Genomic DNA, 21,064 nt, shown 5'->3' with positions numbered 1-21,064 from the left:
GACTTCTGAATGTTGAACTTTGTTATGAATTCAACGGTTGGAGATGATATTAAAAGCAAGAACTTCTATTTGAGCAACCCAACCATTCCTCTTCTATATGCCTTCTGTATTGAATGCCACCCACAGCCATGAATTCCATCAGACAGTACCTTGATCCCTGAACTTGGTTCTTTCTGCAACAGGAAATAACTTAAGATTTGCAGATTCATTACACCTTTTGCTAGAAAGAAAGCAGAAACTCCCTGCAGATTTTGACAGGTGATGGCCAGACTGTGTACAGCTGCTGGATGTTGTGCAGTGAATTGGGCAGCCCAAAGAATAACTGTGCAGTATTTGCAAGCTAATGAGGAACATCCTTGGTTGTTAGTATTCTTGGCCACCTGTTTGCCCTGTTGGTTGGTCTCCTTTGACTTATGGGAGGCAAGTAACTCATCTACATCAGATTCAAACCAGTGCAAGGAACATCTGCTAGCCATGCCTTCCCTCTATATTAATTCTGCACTTTGATAAATCATGTTGTTAGAGCTGTGTGTTTTTATGCTTAAAGTAACCAGCAGTACTGTTCCATTCACTTCAGTGGAGACTTGGACATGTACAAAATTGTACGCTTTGCATTAATTAAACCGCCAACAAAACTTTGGAGAATGATGGGTCAACATTGCCTGGTTGGCAGATAATATTACATCAGCCTTTCTTAATAGTCCTCCAGATATGAATGATGGCTTTCAGCCTTCCTATCCAGACATGAGATTATAGGCACTGGAGCCCAACACATCTGGTAGGAACTTTGCTGGCTCAGATAAAGTCTACTCTGCAGCTTCTGGAAGGGTGTGTTTATAAATAAGAGACTGAATCCATTAGAATCCTTGCTTGATATATTTTTACTCTGTTAAAGTCAAAGAGGGGGACTCTTATTCATTCAAACTGAGGAACATTACCAGAATTCTGTTCTTGCATCTGGAGCAGCCTTGCAAGTAATACAGGAAACCATAGGAAATGAACAATCAATTCTTTATAGAAAAGGACTCTGAAGTGTGACTTATGGAGTAGTAAATGCTAGCCTGAATTCCTTTGACTTGAATAAGCAGAAGTTCCAAATGTTTTCCTGTGCTCCTGAAACAGTATTCTAGTACAAATGGAAAAGCTGGAGTTGAGATTTGATAACTCTGTGACTGTTGTCCAATGGATTGCATTGCAAGATAAATTACTTACAAAATTTACTAAAACTTGGGGGAAGATAAGATACAGAAAAGTTTAGATTAATACCCCTAGACTACTTATCCTAACTGGTTTTGCATAAAACCCAAATGTTCATCTTCCAGGCTGGGGATTGGTGGGTGGAAGTGCTGTGTATTCTTTTCAATGCACATCAGTGGGTACCTGTGCCCAGGAAAAGCACCTCATAGCGTCCATCAGCTGCATCCACCTGGTCCACAGCTATAGTTGTGAACTTGTACTTGACGTTGGTTCTCACCACAAGAGGTTGGCGGTGTATGGGGTAGACACCATTGTACATCATTGGATGAGTGCGCATGAAGTTGATCACCTCATCAGGATAGTCCTTTGTTGATTTCATTAAGGGTGTAAATGTTCCCCCTGGGCACTGAAAAATCAAGGCAAAAATACTAGTATGAGATATGGTTCAGCCAATATATAAATGTTTTGAAGCCAATACTCCATGGGCTTTCTATTTTTCCCCACTCCCTGTGTAATCTCCTCCATGGCCTAGTGTAGGACAATGGCTAAGTACATATCCACCATCACCCATGTAAGCTCAGGAAGAATTGTAGGAGAGAAAGAAAAGTAAGATATAAATCCAATCAATGGATATAAAGCACCTTGGCTGCTTTCCATAAAAGAATTCTCTTTTGCTCCTCACCTGAAGGCACAAAATATTGTGGGATAGGCCTGTGTACATTCACGTTAGCATGCTTTTGCAATTTTTTGTTCAGCATTTTTATATTTTTGTTTTTAGCTTTCCTGGGTAGTCATCTGATTAGAAAAGCAGGATGTAAACTTACCAACTAAGTTAAAAGAAAATTATTGTTTCATTCTGGAAGAAGGAAAGATCTGAGGAGTTTACAGGGCAAGAGAATTTGTTGCCGAGTGGAGCCATCAGATCTCCTCCACAGCCTTAAAGGGATCCAACTCTTTCAGCATATCCTTCAGTTTACTTTTCATTGCTTTACCAGGCTGACCCGCTTGGGCTGAAATATCTTTGTGCATCTCTCATTTGCCAGCAGCACTGTAATTCTTAGATTGTGGAGTGTTTTAGTAATGCTCATAAAAAAACCCAACAACCTCAGAATCCCATCTGAAGCAGCTGCTCAGCTGTGGGAGCCAAACCCAGCCTGCTCTCTGGGTTTTCTGGAAGCCTCCCCATATATAACAAAGACCTGCTCCCCCCCCCACCCGCCCACCCCACACCGTCCCTGGGGGGTTGTATAAGTAAAAGAGACTGGAAAACCACACTCTTTGAGCCAATGAAATGTAACAATGAATTCTCCTTATTTTGGGATATTTTGCCAACAAAGAAAAGATGCCAGTTAAATGAGAGACCACCAATCTAGAGAGGAAATGCTAATCAGCCTCACACGTGGTGGCCAAATGTCGAGCACTGAAACAGATGAGCTGTGTGGCACCAAAGGACATGATATAAAAGAGGCTGGGGAAGCACCGGGAAGGGAATGCAGTGAGAGTCAGAGAATCCCAGCATGCGGGCAGAAGGGGAACCAGAAGAGAAGGAGAAACTGGGCTGCCGAAGCAGGAAAATCAGCTTAAGACACTTTCCAAAAGGGAATATCATCGGTAATGTCTTTCACTGCAACTGTGAAAAATGCAGAGAGGGGAAGAGCTTAGTCAGCACCCAGGACTTTCTAGCTTGCACAACTATGGAGTATTTCTCTGGGGTTTTACTTAAACATCTTCTTTATTAGCCCTGGTATTTAAAATCCTTTAGCTAGAGGTCCCAAAGATCATGTCTTTTTTTAAACAAAGCTCTTTCTCCTATAAATGATTTTCATTTTAAACCTTGACATCACAAAGGAATTCTATTAATGTAAGTGTGCACACAAATGACTCCTAAATTGTGCATTGGTGCACACTCTGTCTTACACAAACTTCAGTCCCTAAATACTTGCTAATGTATATATTCAAAGGGCAAATGGTCATAAATAAAACGGGTGTTCTTAGGAGAACCTATGGGAACCTATATTTTCATCAGGAAGAGGGATCAACATCCCAAGGCCAGCATTCTGAGAGAAGGATCCTGCTGGAGATCTAACCCCATGCTTACGGTGCCTGGACGGGGATAAGGCATTTTGCCTGTGTATGGCATCCACTGATAGTTGGGACCTTCCTTGTGGGCAAACGGTCCATTGAAGACCATGCGGATGTCAGCCATGGAGTAGACACACACGGCAGAACCCTTAAACACAGACCTGTGTAAAGAGAGACAAACAACAATTCCACATTTCTCTCAGACATTAATAATCTCTTTCATGTAAAAATGCTGGCTATCATCTGTATCTTTTTTCCCCCCTGCCCTTCACTGTTTCAGTGGGGGAACATTTTTCTTCATTCATCTTTGGTTGCTGGCAAACTCTTGGAACTCCTTTAAACCTCTGATCGCATGTGCAATGATTTAAAGTCCCAAGAAGCCAGGATTAGCAAAAGGTTGGGGTAGGGAATAACAGAGTTGTAAGGGAACCCGGAGGTCTTCTAGTCTAACCTCCTGCTCAAGCAGGAAACCCTATACCATTCAGACATATGGTTGTCCAATTTCTTCTTAAAAACCTCCAATGTTGGAGCATTCACAACATGGGGAGGCAAGCTGTTCCACTGGTTAATTGTTCTAACGGTCAGGATTTTTCTCCTTAGTTCTAGGTTGCTTCTCTCCTTGGTTAGTTTCCATCCATTGCTTCTTTTCCCGCCCTCTGGTGCTTTGGAGAATAGGCTGACCCCCTCTTTTTTATAGCAACCCTTTAGATATTGGAACACTGCTATCAGTGTTAGAGAGACAAAGCAAAGTTGGGATTTGAGGCCAGTCTCAAATACCTGTTTTGGAGTTATCTTGCTTTGTTCTCAACAAGATAACATTCCAGTATCAGTCATTACGGTTAGAAGCGTGGAGGAAAACGGCATTAGCTGCTGCTACTGCTTGCTGATCTAAAGAAAGACATGATGTTTCCTTGATCCTTCTGAGCAAAAATGTATCTTGGGAAGGAAGAGGAACCACCACCTGCCTTCCTTCAAGTTATGACCAAGTCATCAGCTACAGTTGTTAGGGTGCAGTTTGTTTGAAAACCCTACATTTGGCAGCCAATACGTCTGGGCTGTGTTCCAGCTCTGCCGCAAAATTCTACAGCAACCCCACCTTCATTCCACACCCTCCTCAGTTCAGCAGGGAGCAGATGACCGGTATTCACAGAATGGGGTCAATGGCATGTGCTTTTACCATCATTTTGATTTCAAGTTAAGCCCGGGGACTTTGCTCAAGAAGGCGAAAAGATAGACTATTATGAGTACCGGATGAAGCACTCACCCAGAGGCTGCAAAAACGGCATAAATGATGGGATTCTTCACATCCTGGGTCTGCTGGATGAAGACATCCTCTTGAAGAGAAAGGAGATAGTCAATCACACAGCGCAACTGATTGTCCTGATGATTCAGCAGCAGATAATCAAAGGAATCTGAAGTTAACCCAGATATATTAGGAAAGCTTTCTTGACTGATATCCTAGCTTCTTTTGTGGAGCTACCTATCTTTGCTGTGTGTGGAAGTGCTATTAAATCAAATCCACGGTAGCTTAAGAGAAACAGATTTGGGGCTTTGCATTCCCTGTTTGTTCTGTATATAATTCTGCCATACAAAGTGGTGCAAATAGTTAGGAAACTCACTGTCTTGGGCAAAACAAGCTACCCCAGGTCAACCCAGCACAGCACCATGGGGGGGGGGCTTTATACAGAGTTGTAGTGGATCAGAAGAAACCTGAGTCTACTGGATGATGACAGAGGTTACATCAAATTCCACTAATCAGTTACAAAGTACTCTCCAACTAATCCACAATTACATCTAATGAGCATCAAATAAATCCTTTTTTATCATGCTGGATTAGAAAAAAATGTTTAAAATACAAGAAACGATCATTCGACCTGGACTGTCTAAAACCACACTCGTTCCCCCCCTGTTTTTCCATGTTTCAGCAGATTTTCAATCATGTTCAACTTTCAGTTTTCATTTAACCTCTCATTTCGATTCCAAATGGGAATCAAAAATGTCCCTGTACAGGAAAGTATGCAGATGTTGCTTCTAATTCAGCCTCAGATGCTGATCGAAGAGATCCTTCCGGTAAGCAGGCAGGAACCCTGCCAAGAGATTCCAGAAGGACCTAGGGAATGAAGATTGCTAGTGAACCGTCTGGTAATAATTTTGAGGAAGTGAGGCGAAGCAAGCATAAGGAAGGCCCAATGCTAACTTGTGCCCTGGCAGGAGAGAATCCATCAAAGGCTTCTGATGATGCTAAAAGCTGCGATGGGATTTCTCCCTGAATGACCAAACAGCCATTTGTTTAGCAGGTGTTGAAAGGAAGCTGACAAGCAGCCTGCTAAGCGATTGCGGCTGCCTTTCTAGCAAATGGGATCCCCAACATTAATCACACCCGTCCTGGAGCCCCTCCTCTTCGCTTTGCCCCCAAACACAACATCTATCAGGAGGTTAAGCAAGGCTCCCTGCTTTGAATGATCTTCTATTATCTCAGAGCTGGCCCTGATCTTCACATGTGGTAACTCAAACCTTCTTTTTCCCCTCTCACCCTTCCTTTTTTAGCAAATGCTGCAAGCTAGTCAATGTAATACAAAGAAACAAATTGTGATGGGACAATCCAAAATGAATCTGACCCATCTGTTTAGAATCAGGTTTTGCTACAGTGCTGCTTATTATATCAAAGGAGATCCTTTAAGAAAAGGCCTATTTTAAGACAAAGGTCCTGTTTCCTACCATAGCCATCTAAACTGCAAACTCCCAAAAGCCTGCAGGCAGGACACAAGGACAGTGGCACACAGATTTGCTTTGAGAAAAATGACCTCTTTTTTTTTTTTGCAAAGCATTTCATTCATGGTTGACAAATCACACATTTCAAAAAATCCTGCCAAAAGTCATTGCTGCTACTATTTCTTATCTCCCCTTTTTTTCACCTTCAATCTTAACCATTGAAGCAATTAAAATTGCCTTTTAATATTGAGTCTTTCCAAATATTGGTTTAGTTTTCCTGGATTTAGGCAAATATCCATGGTTTCAGTTACCCAAAGGGATGTACCTGCTGTCTCTTCAAGCCATACTAGTTTTTTTAAAAAATCATTCAAATGATATGACCTACTCAATGAACTTCTGGGATACTCTGCATGTAAGGCAGACTTCTCCAGCTTGATACCTTGGAGTAACCTGAAGTAGCTCCACCATCCATAATCCTCATGGACAACAGAGGTGAAATATTATCAGATATCCTGAAGATGAACTTCAGTACAGTTTTCTTGTTTTTCCACCTTAAGCATACACAATTAAAAAAATCTTAGCTCTGTACTCTGACAGAAAATTACCCTCATTTTTATTTAGAATTTTGGGGGAAAAGTTTTTCATTTTAAATGAGAACTATACAAACATATTTTTCCAGAGATATCAGCACAGTCTACAGAGCAGATCCAATCTATTGGCTGCCACTGGGAAATCTATCTGAGCTTTGCAGACTAGGCCATCTCTTAAATTGCTTAGGGCTTCAATGACTCTCTTATGTATTCCCTCATCTCTTTCCATTCACCGCCCCTCCCCCGCCACCGCCATGCAATCCCTGCCATGAATATACATACGGAGTTCATCGAAGTGTGTTTCAATTCCATCAGGCCCTGGGACAGAACAGATGAGTCGTGCCTTTAGGAATGTGCTCCATTTATTTACTAAGCAGCAATGGCCTCCATCGTCATTCTATACCAAAGAAGAGCGAGATTTAGGCTGAAATTCTATCTCGGTCTTGGAATTTCACTGGTTAAGGGCGGGCCTGTAGCTCTCTCACACTCAGCAAAACTCACTTCACCAGGTTGTTGGCATAATGAACAACAGAAAAGTACTTATATGTTCTGTCTAGGATATAAATGTTGTGATTTTTTTTTAAAAAAGCCACACAGACTATAGTTTACAGCTGCAACCTAATCATGCTGGAATCAATAGGTTATATTTAGGCTTGCCCTTAAACTGAAATATTTGACTTTTTTTTAAAAAAAAAAGTTCCCACAAGGGAAAACTTTGGGAGTGAGAGAGATGACTGTATGGGACTGGACAGATATTCTAGCTATAGAACAATGTACCAAAGTATGATAAGAGGCGTAATAACAATGAGAGCAGAGGAGGTTTTTACCTTTTGAAAAGGATGGATGAGGGAATACAGAAATGTTTAGGATTATTATTATTTTTTTGCATGGGAAACTCTCAACATCATCCAGTCTGGGGTTTTTTCTGCACTCACCAAGCAAATACGTCCAATGCGGGAGTAGACAACTGGGCTCTGTGGAGAATCGGTGGATTTTTCTCGGAAGAAAAAATACAATTTGTCATCATTTTTCTCAGCACTGTCTGGGATGAGCTTTGCATGGACAAATGCTGGATCTGCAGAGGGGAATAAAAGCAAGACAATCACTAGGAGAAAAGAATTGGAGAAATATTCCTCCCAGTCTCCAGAAATTTATAGCAGTGCTACCCAAACTGACCCCTCTAAATAGCAGTAGCAATAGCACTTAGACTTATATACCACTTCACAGTGCTTTACAGCCCTCCCTAAGCAGTTCATAGAATCAGCCTATTGCCCTCAACAATCTGGGTCCTCATTTTACCAACCTCGGAAGGATGGAAGGCTGAGTCAACCTTGAGCTGCTGAGAATCGAACTGCTGAACTGCTGGCAGCCAGCAGTCAGCAAAAGTAGCCTGCAGAACTGCATTCTAACCACTGCATCACCACAGCTTTAATGCTTCTGTTCGGCCTTCATATATTTCTACACATTGTTTTCAAATGTTAATTTGAAGGGGGAAATAATGAAATACTGTATATGGCTGGAGCCTAATACCGGTAGCTACAATTTTGCCACAAACTGTAAGTTCTCCCTCTGGAACTCAGAGGTCAAATGTGATCCTCAGCATATCCTTTAAGAAAATGTGGTCCTTGCACACCAAAATCTAGAGAATGCAAGTGCAACAAAATCTGTACAATTCCCCGGCAGCATTTTGGTGTCAGGATTCACCCACTGAAAAAGGGAACATCTTCCATTTTCTTTTTGTACTCCAAATCTGCTGTAAAGGCTTGAACTTAGCTTATTGTTCCAGAATACAAAGCACTGCCAAGTTAACTGGCTCGAAACTCTATCAACTGGCAATTTTTCCTAGCATATTATAATGGAACATATTGCTTGTTCTGTTAATTGCAGCTATTTGCCTCACATTTTCTGTAGCCTCGTCTGGGACACGATTCTTTTATCTGAAATTAAATTCTCAGTTGAAAAATGATCTAGACTGAAAGAAGGTTGTTGCATGCCAAAAGTTGGGTCTCGCTTGAAATTAGCTTGAAACATCTGTGCTCATATACCAGAAACCTGATCTGAATTTTTTTCTTTTAGTGCTGTCCAGTCAGCATTGTAATCCTGGTGACTGCCTGGACCAATCTCTGCAATTTTCTTGGCAAGGTTTTCCTAAAGTGGTTTGTCACTGTCTCCTTCCTAGGGCTGAGAGAAAGTGACTGGCCCAAGCTCATCCAGCTGGCTTTGTGCTAGAACTCATTGTCTTCTGGTTTCTCACCTGATGCCTTTACTACTACACCAAACTGGCTCTTAATCTGAATCTTTGCCTCCCCAAAAGCTAGAATGTAAATTATCTGGTCAAAGAATTAGAAGCAATTTTAATAACGCAACTACAGCAAGATTCACCAGCACTAGTTTATATTTTCATTCTCAAAGTGCATGCTCAAACTAATTTTATTTTATTTTTATTTATTTTTTTGATATGTGAAGTAATTTGGTGAATTTTCTGGATCCTAAGAGAATATTGGAATTTTAATTGAGTAAAAAAAGAGCACTTTAAATGTGTTGCTTTTGTTGTTGTTGTTTTCACTGCAAAATTTAGGACTACTAAATCTAACAAAATTGGTTTGGGTGCGACAAACCAGTTGTTATTGGTTTGCCAATAACAACTAAGTTAGCATCTAAGAAGTCATATACTTTACCGGGTTTTTTTCAGTAATAAAATGAATAAAATTCAGATTCCATAAAGTGACTTATAGAAAGATTAAAACACATAGTATAGAAACACTTGCAAAAATAAAAATCAACTATGCATTCAAGCAATAAATTAACTAAATACAGTATTTAGCCTATTTTCAGGGACCAGTATAGGCCAGGCATCTTTGTACGTCCTTATGTCTTCAGTTTGTCCAACCTACCTCAGCTCATGCACATTAGACCCAGTTTGGTGTAGAGGTTAAGACATCAGGCTAGAAAGCTGGAGACTGTGAGTTCAAATCTCAGCTTAGCCACAACATCTGTGGGCCAGTGACTCTTTCTCAGTCCAACTCACCTCAGAGGGGTTGTTGTTGTGGGGAAAACTGGAGGAGGAAGGGATATATTTATACCCCTCCTATATAAATGCTGAATCAAGCCAAGGTGAACCTTTTCCCTACATTTTGGTTTTTTTTACAGTGGCCTTTGGGTATTCATAAGCAGGAGATGGAGATATGTCAATCTCCTGCTTTGGCTCTCTTGCAATTTGAAGCATGTCACACCGAAACCAGAGTCTTGAAGACAAATGGATCAATAGATCTGTATTCCTTGAATGTATCAGATCTCTTTTTAAACTCATTGACGTTAGTGACCACAACCATAACTTGTGGTAATGGATTCATAGCTTAATTACATGCTGTGAAAAGAGTCAGCTTTTTCTTAAAGGAAAATATTTGAAGCCCCTGGTCATTTTGATTGCCCTCTTCTGCATTTTTTTTCAGTTTTGTTATAATCTTTTTCAAATGTGGCCACCAGAATTGTACACAACATTGTAGATGTGGATGTGCCACAGATTTGTATAAGAACATTGCTATGCTGATAGTATGATTTTTAATCCCTGTCTTACTGACCTCTGACATGCAATTTGCTTTAAAGTTTTACCTCTGTAAATTAATTATTGTTTAAATGTTTTACACCTCAAAAAGTTTTTTAAAATTTCTTTAGGCAATATTTCATACCCCAGCCCCACCATTCTCCCAACCCCCCCCAAAAAAACCTCAACTATTTTTGGAAAGAATTCCACACCCCTTGCTGTTTGTTGCACTGAAGCCCTCTCCTGGGATGTGTTGATAGTTGTACTCAAGGCAAGTCTTTATCTCAGCCAACAGAAAAAAAGATGTTGACACAGTATTCAGTGTGAGCTAAGTAGCTATTCACCACAGCTCTGAGGAAAGCGTAGCAAGCAGTATGATTAACTAGGCTATAGTCCACGGTGGTGGTGTTCTGAATTCTGTTCCTTGTATTATCCCATTTGTAATGTAAAATGAGGAAATGAAGAATTCTTTTATTTACACAGCAGTGCTTGAAAAGAGTGAACAGGAATGCATGGGTAATACTAGATAAACGTGCTGAGGCAGTGTTTCTCAAAATTTAGGAACAAAGCCATTCCAAACTTGTTAGTTCTGTGTTCCCTTATCTAAATAGAAACCACACTCAGTGCTTTATTTCTTGCATCAGATTATTTTCTCTTCAGCTTCTATAGACACATCCTGTGCGTGAGCGTATAAAAGAAGGTGTCCACGGTAGTTCAATTGCTTGCACAGGATGGTTAAGAAAAGAGACAAAGCTTCTTTTCAGATAATATACTGTATCATAGTACTTCATGGAATGGTTTGGGCTACATTCAGGAAAACAATAACTTAGAAGATTAAGAATTTATTTGGACATAGCCTATGTTTTTGGCTCTGTGTGTGTGTGTGTCAACAGAATGTTGCTATGAGTAAGTCGATCAACCCTGCAGGTCCTTTTATGGACAACAGTTTTCAGTTGATGACAACCAAAGTTGGGCTATCGTTGTGCCAAACTCTGAAATCTTCTATATTGTTAAACTTCTTTTCATCAGGGTTCCTGCTATACTGCAAAGGTTATTTCCATCAATACCATTCCGAAACCCTCACTAAACAACGAAACACCTTTTGCACCTTCACAAAGAGTTCATGAGGTTCTGTTCAGTTGTGACTTCACTGTAGCCACATATACTGTATGCTACCTTGTTTCATTTAGTAAAATATAAAAATGCCCTGCCTGGCAATAGGCTTTGCTTCCATCACACCGTGCATGCATTTAGGTTATTTATAGATTCTGTTTGCAGATTGTCTAAGTCAACATTTTCATTTTGGCTAATTGTCAGCAAGTGTAATATGATCTTAATTAAATCAATATAACACTCTGAAACTATATTTTTGTTAAAATTTCCCCAGCAAAATTAGATTTCCACGAGATGTTTGTTAACATCACTTTTTACTGTAATTTTAGTTTATGATATGTTTTGATCAGTTCATGACTTTTAGAGCTGGAAATATTTCATTAAAATATTAAAATATCTACCACCAAGCAGTGGTAAATTACTTCATAAAAAACTCTGTAGGTATATTTGAAGTTGGCGTACACTAAAATCATTTTTCATATTACATCTAAAATTCTTCCTGCCTGTGGGCCTGCTCTGAATTTACCAATGCCAAAAACTGGTGCCTTAAAATATTTGTCTGCATCTTTGCTAAACTGTCACAGTGTACAAGTCCACAGTCCAATACTTTTACCAGAATCAAGTAAAAACTTTATTGACAACTATAGAATTGATAACTATAGTTATCAACTCTACAGAGACTATAGAATTGATAACTGTAACATAAGAACAGTCTAGGACTTGTGAGTACTACAGAGTTAAAAGATGGTAAGGGGAAAAGCTATAAAACTGCTATAAAAGTGTAAACTTAAAAAAAGCTATTAGTTAACTAAAATTAAAATTTAGCTAAAATTCAACAGATGAATAAAATATAATAAGATAATAAACTGTGCTATCTAAAAGAAAAACTACAAGAAAAAAAGCTACTGCAATAGAATTTGCAATGCTGAATAACTACAGATTAGAGATAGCAACATAACACTCAGGCATGTGTTGACCAGGACTGGTTCTAGCCAGCAGTCCAATACCTAGGAGGTTTTGCAGGTAGCTGGGCAGAACTTGGTAACAGTATATATTATGTAGTAATCAGAAAGTAGCCTGAAATCTGTATGGCCTGGCAATCTAGCCAGTAGTGGATGTCTGTAATATAGGCAGATGAAGATGTGTTCAGGCGGTTTCACTTGCCCGGCACTGCATTGGCAGAAATACACTTCCTATATCTTCTTTTGAATACAGCCCAGTGGAGAACATTGCAGTGAGCATACCAAGTCCACTCATTTCTTTTTCTTATTGAAGACATGGAATATTTTGTAAATCCAAACTGAATAACCACAATTTCTACCAAACATTCCTTTGTATGAGACTCTGCCATAAGATTTATGTTGCTGCAAGAACACCTGTCCACTTTCAGAAACTTCTAAGAATTTCTAGGAGGCTTGCAATTTGGAGAGGTTTGGCTATTTTCTTTAGGACATCAGTATTAATAATTGTCAAGCATGTGGTCGCCCATGTAATCCAACCGATAGCTCTCTTCAAGTTACTAAAATGATATTCCTCTAAATATGATACTCAACCTCAGTTTACTCAGCTGCTTGTGCTGTTCCTTAACAGCTGGAGTTGCAAACAACAGGAGGCTAAGATCTTTTCTTATTGCCCCCCATTCTATGATGCATGCTGGACAAGATGCGGCGAGGGATTAAATGCTCTGGATCAGTCATCAAAAATGACAAGAATACAAATCTGCCCTTAACCATCAACTTTGTAGGGAGGAATAATGCCAGAAACAGCCTGCTTTTGAATTAACAGAAGAGGAAATATGTCACAGGCATGGAAGCAAACAAAGGGGCCCTCCAGCTGATAATAGTTGTATTCCTCCCCAGCTGGCTAAACAAAATTATATAAAGGTCAGTTGTCACTTGGTACAGTTATGTCACCTTCAGCGATCTGATATTGCTAAGCGTAAACAAATGAGCATTTGCAGATTACTGCAGCCTGCTCTACATGGGGCTGCCCTTGAAGATTACCCAGAGGCTACAACTGATCCAAAGTACGGCAGCCTGGCCAGTGACGGATGTGGCGTGGTATGTCCATGTAACACTGTTGGTCCACAAGCTATGTTGTTTGCCTCTGGGATTTCTGGTGAATTCCAGGGACTGATTATCACCTATGAAGCCTGCATCTTTGCGGAACTACCTAACTTCTCTTGTTTCTACCCATCTCCTAAGATTATGCAGACACCTCGCAAGGTTTCCTCTATTTGTTCACCCATTTGGACTTTCTCTGCCACAGTGTCTGTCCCCTGCAATAGTATCCCTCCAGAGATCCATTTGGTTCCCACCCTAAAGATGTTCCAAAATCTTTTTTAAGGTTTTGCTGTTCTCCCCGGCCTTGGGAATCTCTTTCGGTTGCTTTTTGTTCATTTTTTTCTTCTTCTAGACCCATATCATTTGGTGGTTTTTTTTGAAATATTTTACTGCTTTTACTTTTAAAAATGCAAGCCATCCAGAGTTGTTTGGCATCGAGCAACATCAAATCAACAAGTATATATTCCTCAAACACTGTGTTTTTCAAACCACCACCCCCCATGAGGCATTTCAGATCTTTTGATGTTACAAGCATGGGAAAAAAAGAAGGAACTCTATTCCATTTTCTTGAACATTGATAGACAACATGAGCAAAGGACAATAGAACAGAAAGGAGGAATCAATGTATTATGAAGATTAAAAAAGAAATGTGTGCATCTTATGAAAGAGGATATAGCAGAAAGATATGGAGAGTGTCATGGGAATGGAAATATAATTTAAAAGACCCACAGAGCACCAAGAAGGAAGTTTGGATCCAAAGAGCTTAATGAAGATTCATAGCTGAGTTAGGAGCAGGCTATATATGTCTAAATAAAAGAAACCAATCAGAGAAACCTGATTTGACTTGACACGATACCATATACTTTGAAGAAATCAAATCTGGAGTGTCATATACCACGTTGTGCATTGACAGAGGGAATTTAAAAATAAGGAAGGACATAGCTGGGTATTCCTACAAGCATAATGATAGCAAATTAGTGTATCGGTGTGCCAATTGGTATTTCTTTTTTAAAGGAACATGCAATTAAAAAGTGAGTGTAGGAACCCTTCAACTCTGCACAGACAATGTTTCTGCTGCTTTCAGACAGAAAAAAAATATTTTTAAGAAATCAATTTCAGCACAGAAAAAAATATTTTTAAGAAATCAATTTCAGCACCAGTTCTCTTTCCCACAGTGTGGCATGTACACTGGACTCACTTGTCGAACACACTATCCTTTTCTGTCCTCCCTCACAAACTCTGTTGTGTTATGCCCCTCACTTACCATTGAGCCAACGGGAGTTGTATTGGTCAGTTCTCATGGCGGTCTGCTTGCCCAAAGTGCGGAATATGGCGGCATCTGTGCCCATGAAGTCAATGTAGACACCAGCATAGAGTTCTTCATCTGTGAGCAAGAGGCAAAAATAGGGGGAGGGGGAGGAAGAGAACACAATTGTTCTGTTCTAAGGAATGCCTTATAGAATTTCTTGCCATGACTGTATTGCCACGCTGGCAGAGTGTCCTGGAAAAAGTCGCCCAACACAAGTTTTGTGCTGAGGGCATTAGGCTAGAAAAGTTAAGCTATATGATAATAAATGACCCTCTTTCCTATGCTAGGAACAAAGCAAGCGTACTCTACTCAGCTAGGATTCCCATTTACTCATTCCACTGATTTGCTGAATGAAAGAGATGTCTACAAACAGAAGAGAGCACTGTCTGGATATTTCATAATATTTCTATGAACAGAGTAGAAGAAGACTAGAAAGGACCTTCCCCCTGACCGTTTTCCCCACCGTACACAACAATTGTGGGTCGCAACCTATATGTGAACTGAATATTGGGAAGGAAAGCATGTTTAGGGGGATTATTCCCTGGCCCATCTCAGAAAACAGAAAGGGGAACCTTTAGTGATGACTTTGGTGTTTAATATAATGTCAAGAGAAGAAGAAACTGAATCCAAAATTTATTTTTTACTGAATGGGGCCAGCTATAACAATACTGAAGTGTACTGACAACTGTATTGTCACAGTTTTGCCTTTAGTCACAAGAACTGCTGCTCAGGTTGGTGCTTCAATAGGCAACCTAAATTTTAAATACCGTACGTGCAGCTAGTAGTAGACGGGACTGCGTAGTTTGTACCTCAAAAGGGAGCAATATTGGGCAGAAAGATATGGGAAAGAGGAAGAGTGAAGTACACAGATTTCCCTATTTTTCCTAGTTCCCAGGCCCTGTCCTAAGCTGCCTGTAAAGATAAGCCCACTGAATCTCTATATTCTGAAGGTCAGCTTATTTCAAACCTAGAAGTCTTTTAAATATTTCATAATGACCCCGAGGCCAAGCTCTTAGCTTCTGCCAAATTCTAAAGAGCCACTAGGAAAAGAAAGGCAGGAAGGCGGCCAGGTCTTGTTCTACTAAACCCTCACCTCTACATAAAGATTTAAAATAGTCTTTCAGGGGCAAAAAGCAAACATCTTTTTGTTTGGCAGTTTTGTTAAGCAAATATGCAAATAAAGCATGTGCGCCTGGGACATGGGGCTTTTCTGCTGATGCTACTGCTCCAAAGCTCATAACAGAGGACTTCATAATGAACCAAATGGTACTAGCAAGGCTGTTCATCAGTCCCTGATGCATTGGCATAAGGGTACAACTCTTGCTTTTCCCAAACTGGGGTCACAGCTGCTGCCAAATTAATTTTAAACTTTAGGGCTTGTCCTGTAAATGGATACTGTTGCCTGGACAAAATCAGAGGCTGGCAGGCCACATCAAGGGGCTGTGAGATTTGTTTGAAGCAAGAACTCTGGCCAGTCCTGGAACTGACTGGGCGGGGGGGGGGCGCTGGGGGGGGTGGAGAGATACAGTGCAGCTGTTGTGCCACTAGTTAGTCTGGGATAAGCAGGACAATGATACCATTCCTAATGATCTCCCTGCTGTGAGCTTATGTAACTCCAGCTCTCCTCCTAAGGAAAAAGTCTGTGGAACTGGCATTCCCACATAAGAGATGGAGAAGCCATCTGGGAAAGGGAGACACCGCATTAGCCAAAGTTCAGAGAAGGTCCAGGCTTGGAATCGATCTGCAGGTGCATAAAGCAGAAAGGTCTGCATAAGGATAAAAACCAGTAAGACATGTTTCTCCCCTTTTCTTTCATATGGCCAAGCACACAGTTTGTTGATTATCAAAAGACGAAGGCAAGAAGATTAAAACTGCAGGAGGAAATTATGGCAGCTCTGCATGATCAGTGGAATTAATATGGAGTCAGCATCCTGATGGGATACCTTTAAAGCCCTATATTGCTTGGGTCCAGAATATTTAATAAAACATCTCCCAGGTGCCCTGAGATCAGCAGCATATACATTTAGTAAATAATAATGATATTTATCTCAATGCTTGCTGAATTCTCTGAGAAGTCAACCTCATCCAGTGGCAATCTCTGTTTCCAGCCCTGTTCTTTGGAATATAGTTTTTGCAGTGTTGAAGGGCCTAAGGTCTTTATTATTTTTTACAAAGTGTTGTTCATACTCTCTTATAAAATGAACTTTTAAGCTTTGTTCATTTTAATTATTAGTTCTTTTCTTTGTTTTTCTTTGCTATCTTAACTGTTTCTAATGCTTTGATTGTATTTTAATTTTTATTATGTACTGCTGAGAGAGTTCAAGAATTAATGGTATATCAAGTCCACTAAATTAATGAATTAATTATGACAGAACAACAGTTGATAATTCTACTAGTTCTGCTAATTATCTATTTAATTCTACATTAAATCATTACAATTTAATGATTGTAAGCCACCAAGAATCGCCTCCAGATGAGATGGGCAGCATATAAGCTGAATAAATAAATACTAATAAATTGAGTGTCATATTTCAATAGGACAAGCAATCCCTTCTTTAATAAATGAAAATGATTGAACATAATCTAAATAGTTTCTGTTCCGTTTCTTTGTAAGAATTCTCAGAAACTCATTGTGATTAAAAAAAATATCTTACCACCAACTTTTTGGGTGATTTTAGTTTTGTGGCTCCTTCAGATGCACAGTATTCTTGTAAGGGATTTTGTTGACTGATACAATACTCACTAGAAAAACTGATATTATGCAGCCAAGAAACTCACTTATTAATGCTGATACTGTGTCCACCTTCGGGTCATATGAGCATTTCCCTTTGCCTGACTCCAGCTTCTCTGGCTCTAAGTAGAATATATAATCCTGGAATAGAAGGCAAGAGATGGATATGCCATCTGTGTTATCACATACCTTTACTCTGGATACCTCCAACCATCTCAGATATAAGGCACACATATATGAATTATAGAACACAAAGTTATCTTTTCTGGAGTAGAACATTAATGCAATACAGTTACAAACACTTGAATTCAGGCAATTCTGACCCAGAATATTTCTGCCTCCTCAAAGTGGCTTTGAACCATTCATGAAAACTGATTCTGGGGTAAATCAGCGGGGTGTACATCAGTTCATCATACGGAACAGACACTTCCACACTACCAACGTGCCATGGTATCCTTTGTAAAGGATACAAAGGATTGTTGCCCAGATTGTTGGGGGCAATAAGCTGACTTTGTAATAATGCCGCTTGGGGGGGGGGCGAAAGCCCTAATAAGCAGGCATATACATAGAATGAAGGCTATTGCTAAGCACATTGGTTTGTGCTTAGATTGTAAGCCGCCCTGAGTCTTCGGAGAAGGGCGGGATATAAATGGGATTAAAATAAATAAATATACTTGTTTGAGAATGGAGAAAAATCTCCAAACCATGTTGCAAACAAATGATTCACCCCATAAAAGACAGCTTTTCTCCCATCAGTGAGATTCATTGTAAAGCAGAGTCCATATTTTGAATGTTCCATCAACATTGGGCCAGAAGGTCCAATGGCAGCAAGAGAAGTTACAGTAGGCATTGTTTTTAACACATGGTTTAAATGGCAATATTTAAACCATGCATTAAATTGAGAACATTTTCTTAGATGCTCTTAGATCATTCTAGCAAGGGCAGTGCTGTTCATGTGTTATAGTTCTGATCAGTATTTCAACCACATCACAGCTCTCCCAACCACTTTATTTTGGAAATGTTAATCAAGCCCCCCAAGTATCTGTTTTACATTTGAGTTGCCAAAATAATATTTGTTTTGGCCCAAATAAATCTTTTTGTGATAGGAAAAAGGAATAGTTAATATTAAAATGCGATTTTCTGCCAGGTTTTCCTGCATGCTGTTATGTAACAAGGCACTGCATGCAAAATATTACTTCTAGAGCTCGCCAAGTCATGGAAACATCATAAATCACCTTCAAAGCAAAGAAGAGGAACATCTTCAAGGAAGCCCTTATTTTCCTGTTATATTGACCTGCTGTATCGTATTTTTCAGACCATTGGCAGGCAGGCAGAATTTCTCATTGCTTGTAAGCATTCAGTGGAGAGAAATAACTGCACATTTGAGGAAAGTGTTTAGTTACCCCAAAATTATTCTTACATGGCATCCATCCATCCATCCATATGGGACTGTTTAAATAATGCCACGACACATTGTTTATGACAGTATCTGAATTGGTGCTGAAGTGTAATTAGGAGATATTAAACTGAGATAAAGGTGAATACCGCATGAAACATATCTCTCTGATAAACACTTCAGGGACCTTCAGATAACCATTAGTTGTCTTGTAACAAGCTATATGAAAGAACACGTAGTAGCAAATCTAATCATACTTTTCTCTGAAGATATTCAGGAGCAGACAAGCTTGAATTGGGTTGCTAAGATCCAGACATTAGATGTCACGCTGAAAGTTTTAAAATAAATGACATTAATTACTCCCTAACTCTGATATGGTATGTTGAGGGTCACTCTTTTTAAGAGTTGCTGGAAAATGCTGTAGATGCATAAAGAGCCATGCAGATGTCCTGCTTAACCAGGATGGTAGAATTCACTTTTTTTGAAAAACAGCAGTCCAGGTCTAATAAATTGCTAGGAAATCATTGTTTTACTGTTTTTGCACCATCAGGAAATTTTAAAAAAGCAAATGCTCTGTTAAAAGTTCAGAGGCCTTTTGTGTTTTGACAGATTGATTGACACACTTGGCATAACACTTAGTATAACTTTTAATTCCCATTGTTTATTTGATCCATCTTGAAATAAATATGACAGGGACATCACTGTTTTATACTATTAATCTCTTGGGGGAAATCCATATTGAAAATGTTAAAATAAATTTATCAGAAATATTAACAAAGGCATTTCAAAACAAAAGTACATTCAAAGTAAGTTAAGAAGCACAACTGGACCTTTGTTAGCCATGTAAAATATGGTATGCAACATGCTTTTTTATAGTTTACAACATGATTGTCCAACCTTTCAGCTTGCCTGGGCCACACTGAGTGAAGAGGAATGGTCCTGGGCAGCATATAATATAAATATTATAGTTAATCTATATAAATAAAAAACTTATTTAAATATTTTAATTATCTTGTGGAGCTGCATTCCTAGCTGTCCAAGACCACATGCATCTGTAGATTGGACACTGTTGATTGACAACATGTTTTTCTGTATTTTGTAGTCAAAAACTCAAATTTAGGCAGATAACCAGGCATTGTAGAGATACTGTTCAAGAACTGTGGCTATTTATTAATAGATAATTCTCATAAAAATAAAAATAGGAGCTTCTTAGGGCCTTTATTTTCAACACCCCAAAAGAAAATCCTAATTGTTTAGCAGTTTTGCATCCAAAGACACAGAGATCACCAGGGGGAATGTGAGTTATATGGTTAAAATATTATTAATTATTAATGGGTTCCTCCTTTTGACAATATTCATGCCACTAGGATTTCGTATAAATGCCATCTTAAAGAGGGATTTGTCTAAGCAAAATAAACTATGGCCCATCTCTCCCTGAACAATTGCTAAAGTCAGCAATTTTTATTAAAAAATGGGCTGAGTCAGTGTAAACCACATAAAGGACATTTGTTGGGATGAATGAACAAGCTGAAAGAATAGATGTGACTATGCCTATAAGGAATTGGAGAGCATATAGTCTCATTCGGGCTCCAAATGCCAAGTAATATTAGCCTAGATAAAGCCCAGGTACATCAAAATGTTCTCAGAAATTCACGTAGACAGAGCTTTTGAATAATAGCAGGGCTTTGACAGAGAGTGAGGGGATCATTTTTCCCTTGGAGCAAGGACAGTTGAAAGATCACCTGGCCACATATATGACGTTGCATTCTTCTAGAAGGAGGATTCCCTTTTCTAGCTGTTCTTTTCCAGTGACCAATGGCAGAATATTTTTTTTCAGGGGAACTTCTGTTGAGGTCTGTTTATCACAGCTATAAATAATTTTATTTCCCCACAAGATATATATGTATATGGCTCAGTGGGTTAGGACACTGAGCTTGTCAATCAGAAGGTCGGCAGTTTGGTGGGCCGAATCCCGAGTGCCACGTAACAGAGTGAGTGCCTGTTACTCGTCCCAGCTTCTGACAACCTAGCAGTTCAAAAGCACGTAAAAATGCAAGTAGAAAAATAGGGACCACTACGGTGGGAAGGTAACAGCGTTCCGTGCGCCTTTGGCGTATAGTCATGCCGGCCACATGACCACGGAGACGTCCTTGGACAAATGCTGGCTCTTCGGCTTTGAAACGGAGATGAGCACCGGCCCCTAGAGTCGGAAACGACTAGCACGCATATGCGGGGGAACCTTTACCTTTACCTGCTGTATATGTATGTACATGTGTATATATGTACAGTATATATGTATACATATACATATAGGTGTATACATATAG

At 39.6% G+C, this 21,064-nt stretch overlaps 1 protein-coding gene across 1 annotated transcript in view; it reads right to left on the bottom strand.

The window, feature by feature from the left end:
* SEMA3F (semaphorin 3F) overlaps positions 1–21,064 on the bottom strand; it is a 152,217-nt gene that overhangs the window by 13,922 nt on the left and 117,231 nt on the right. The window contains exons 7-13 of the mRNA XM_081321004.1: positions 17,389–17,482; positions 14,566–14,685; positions 7,517–7,656; positions 6,864–6,978; positions 4,544–4,613; positions 3,296–3,440; positions 1,381–1,603 (exon numbers count right to left, since the gene is read on the bottom strand). Of these exons, the coding sequence (XP_081177130.1) occupies positions 1,381–1,603; positions 3,296–3,440; positions 4,544–4,613; positions 6,864–6,978; positions 7,517–7,656; positions 14,566–14,685; positions 17,389–17,482 (907 nt within the window). The remainder of the gene's footprint in view (positions 1–1,380; positions 1,604–3,295; positions 3,441–4,543; positions 4,614–6,863; positions 6,979–7,516; positions 7,657–14,565; positions 14,686–17,388; positions 17,483–21,064) is intronic.

Source organism: Vipera berus (genome assembly GCF_964194415.1).
Source record: "Vipera berus genome assembly, chromosome: 2".
NCBI lineage: Eukaryota > Metazoa > Chordata > Lepidosauria > Squamata > Viperidae > Vipera > Vipera berus.
The sequence above is the reverse complement of the archived record's forward strand: the minus strand, read 5'-3'. Positions and strand labels throughout refer to the sequence as shown.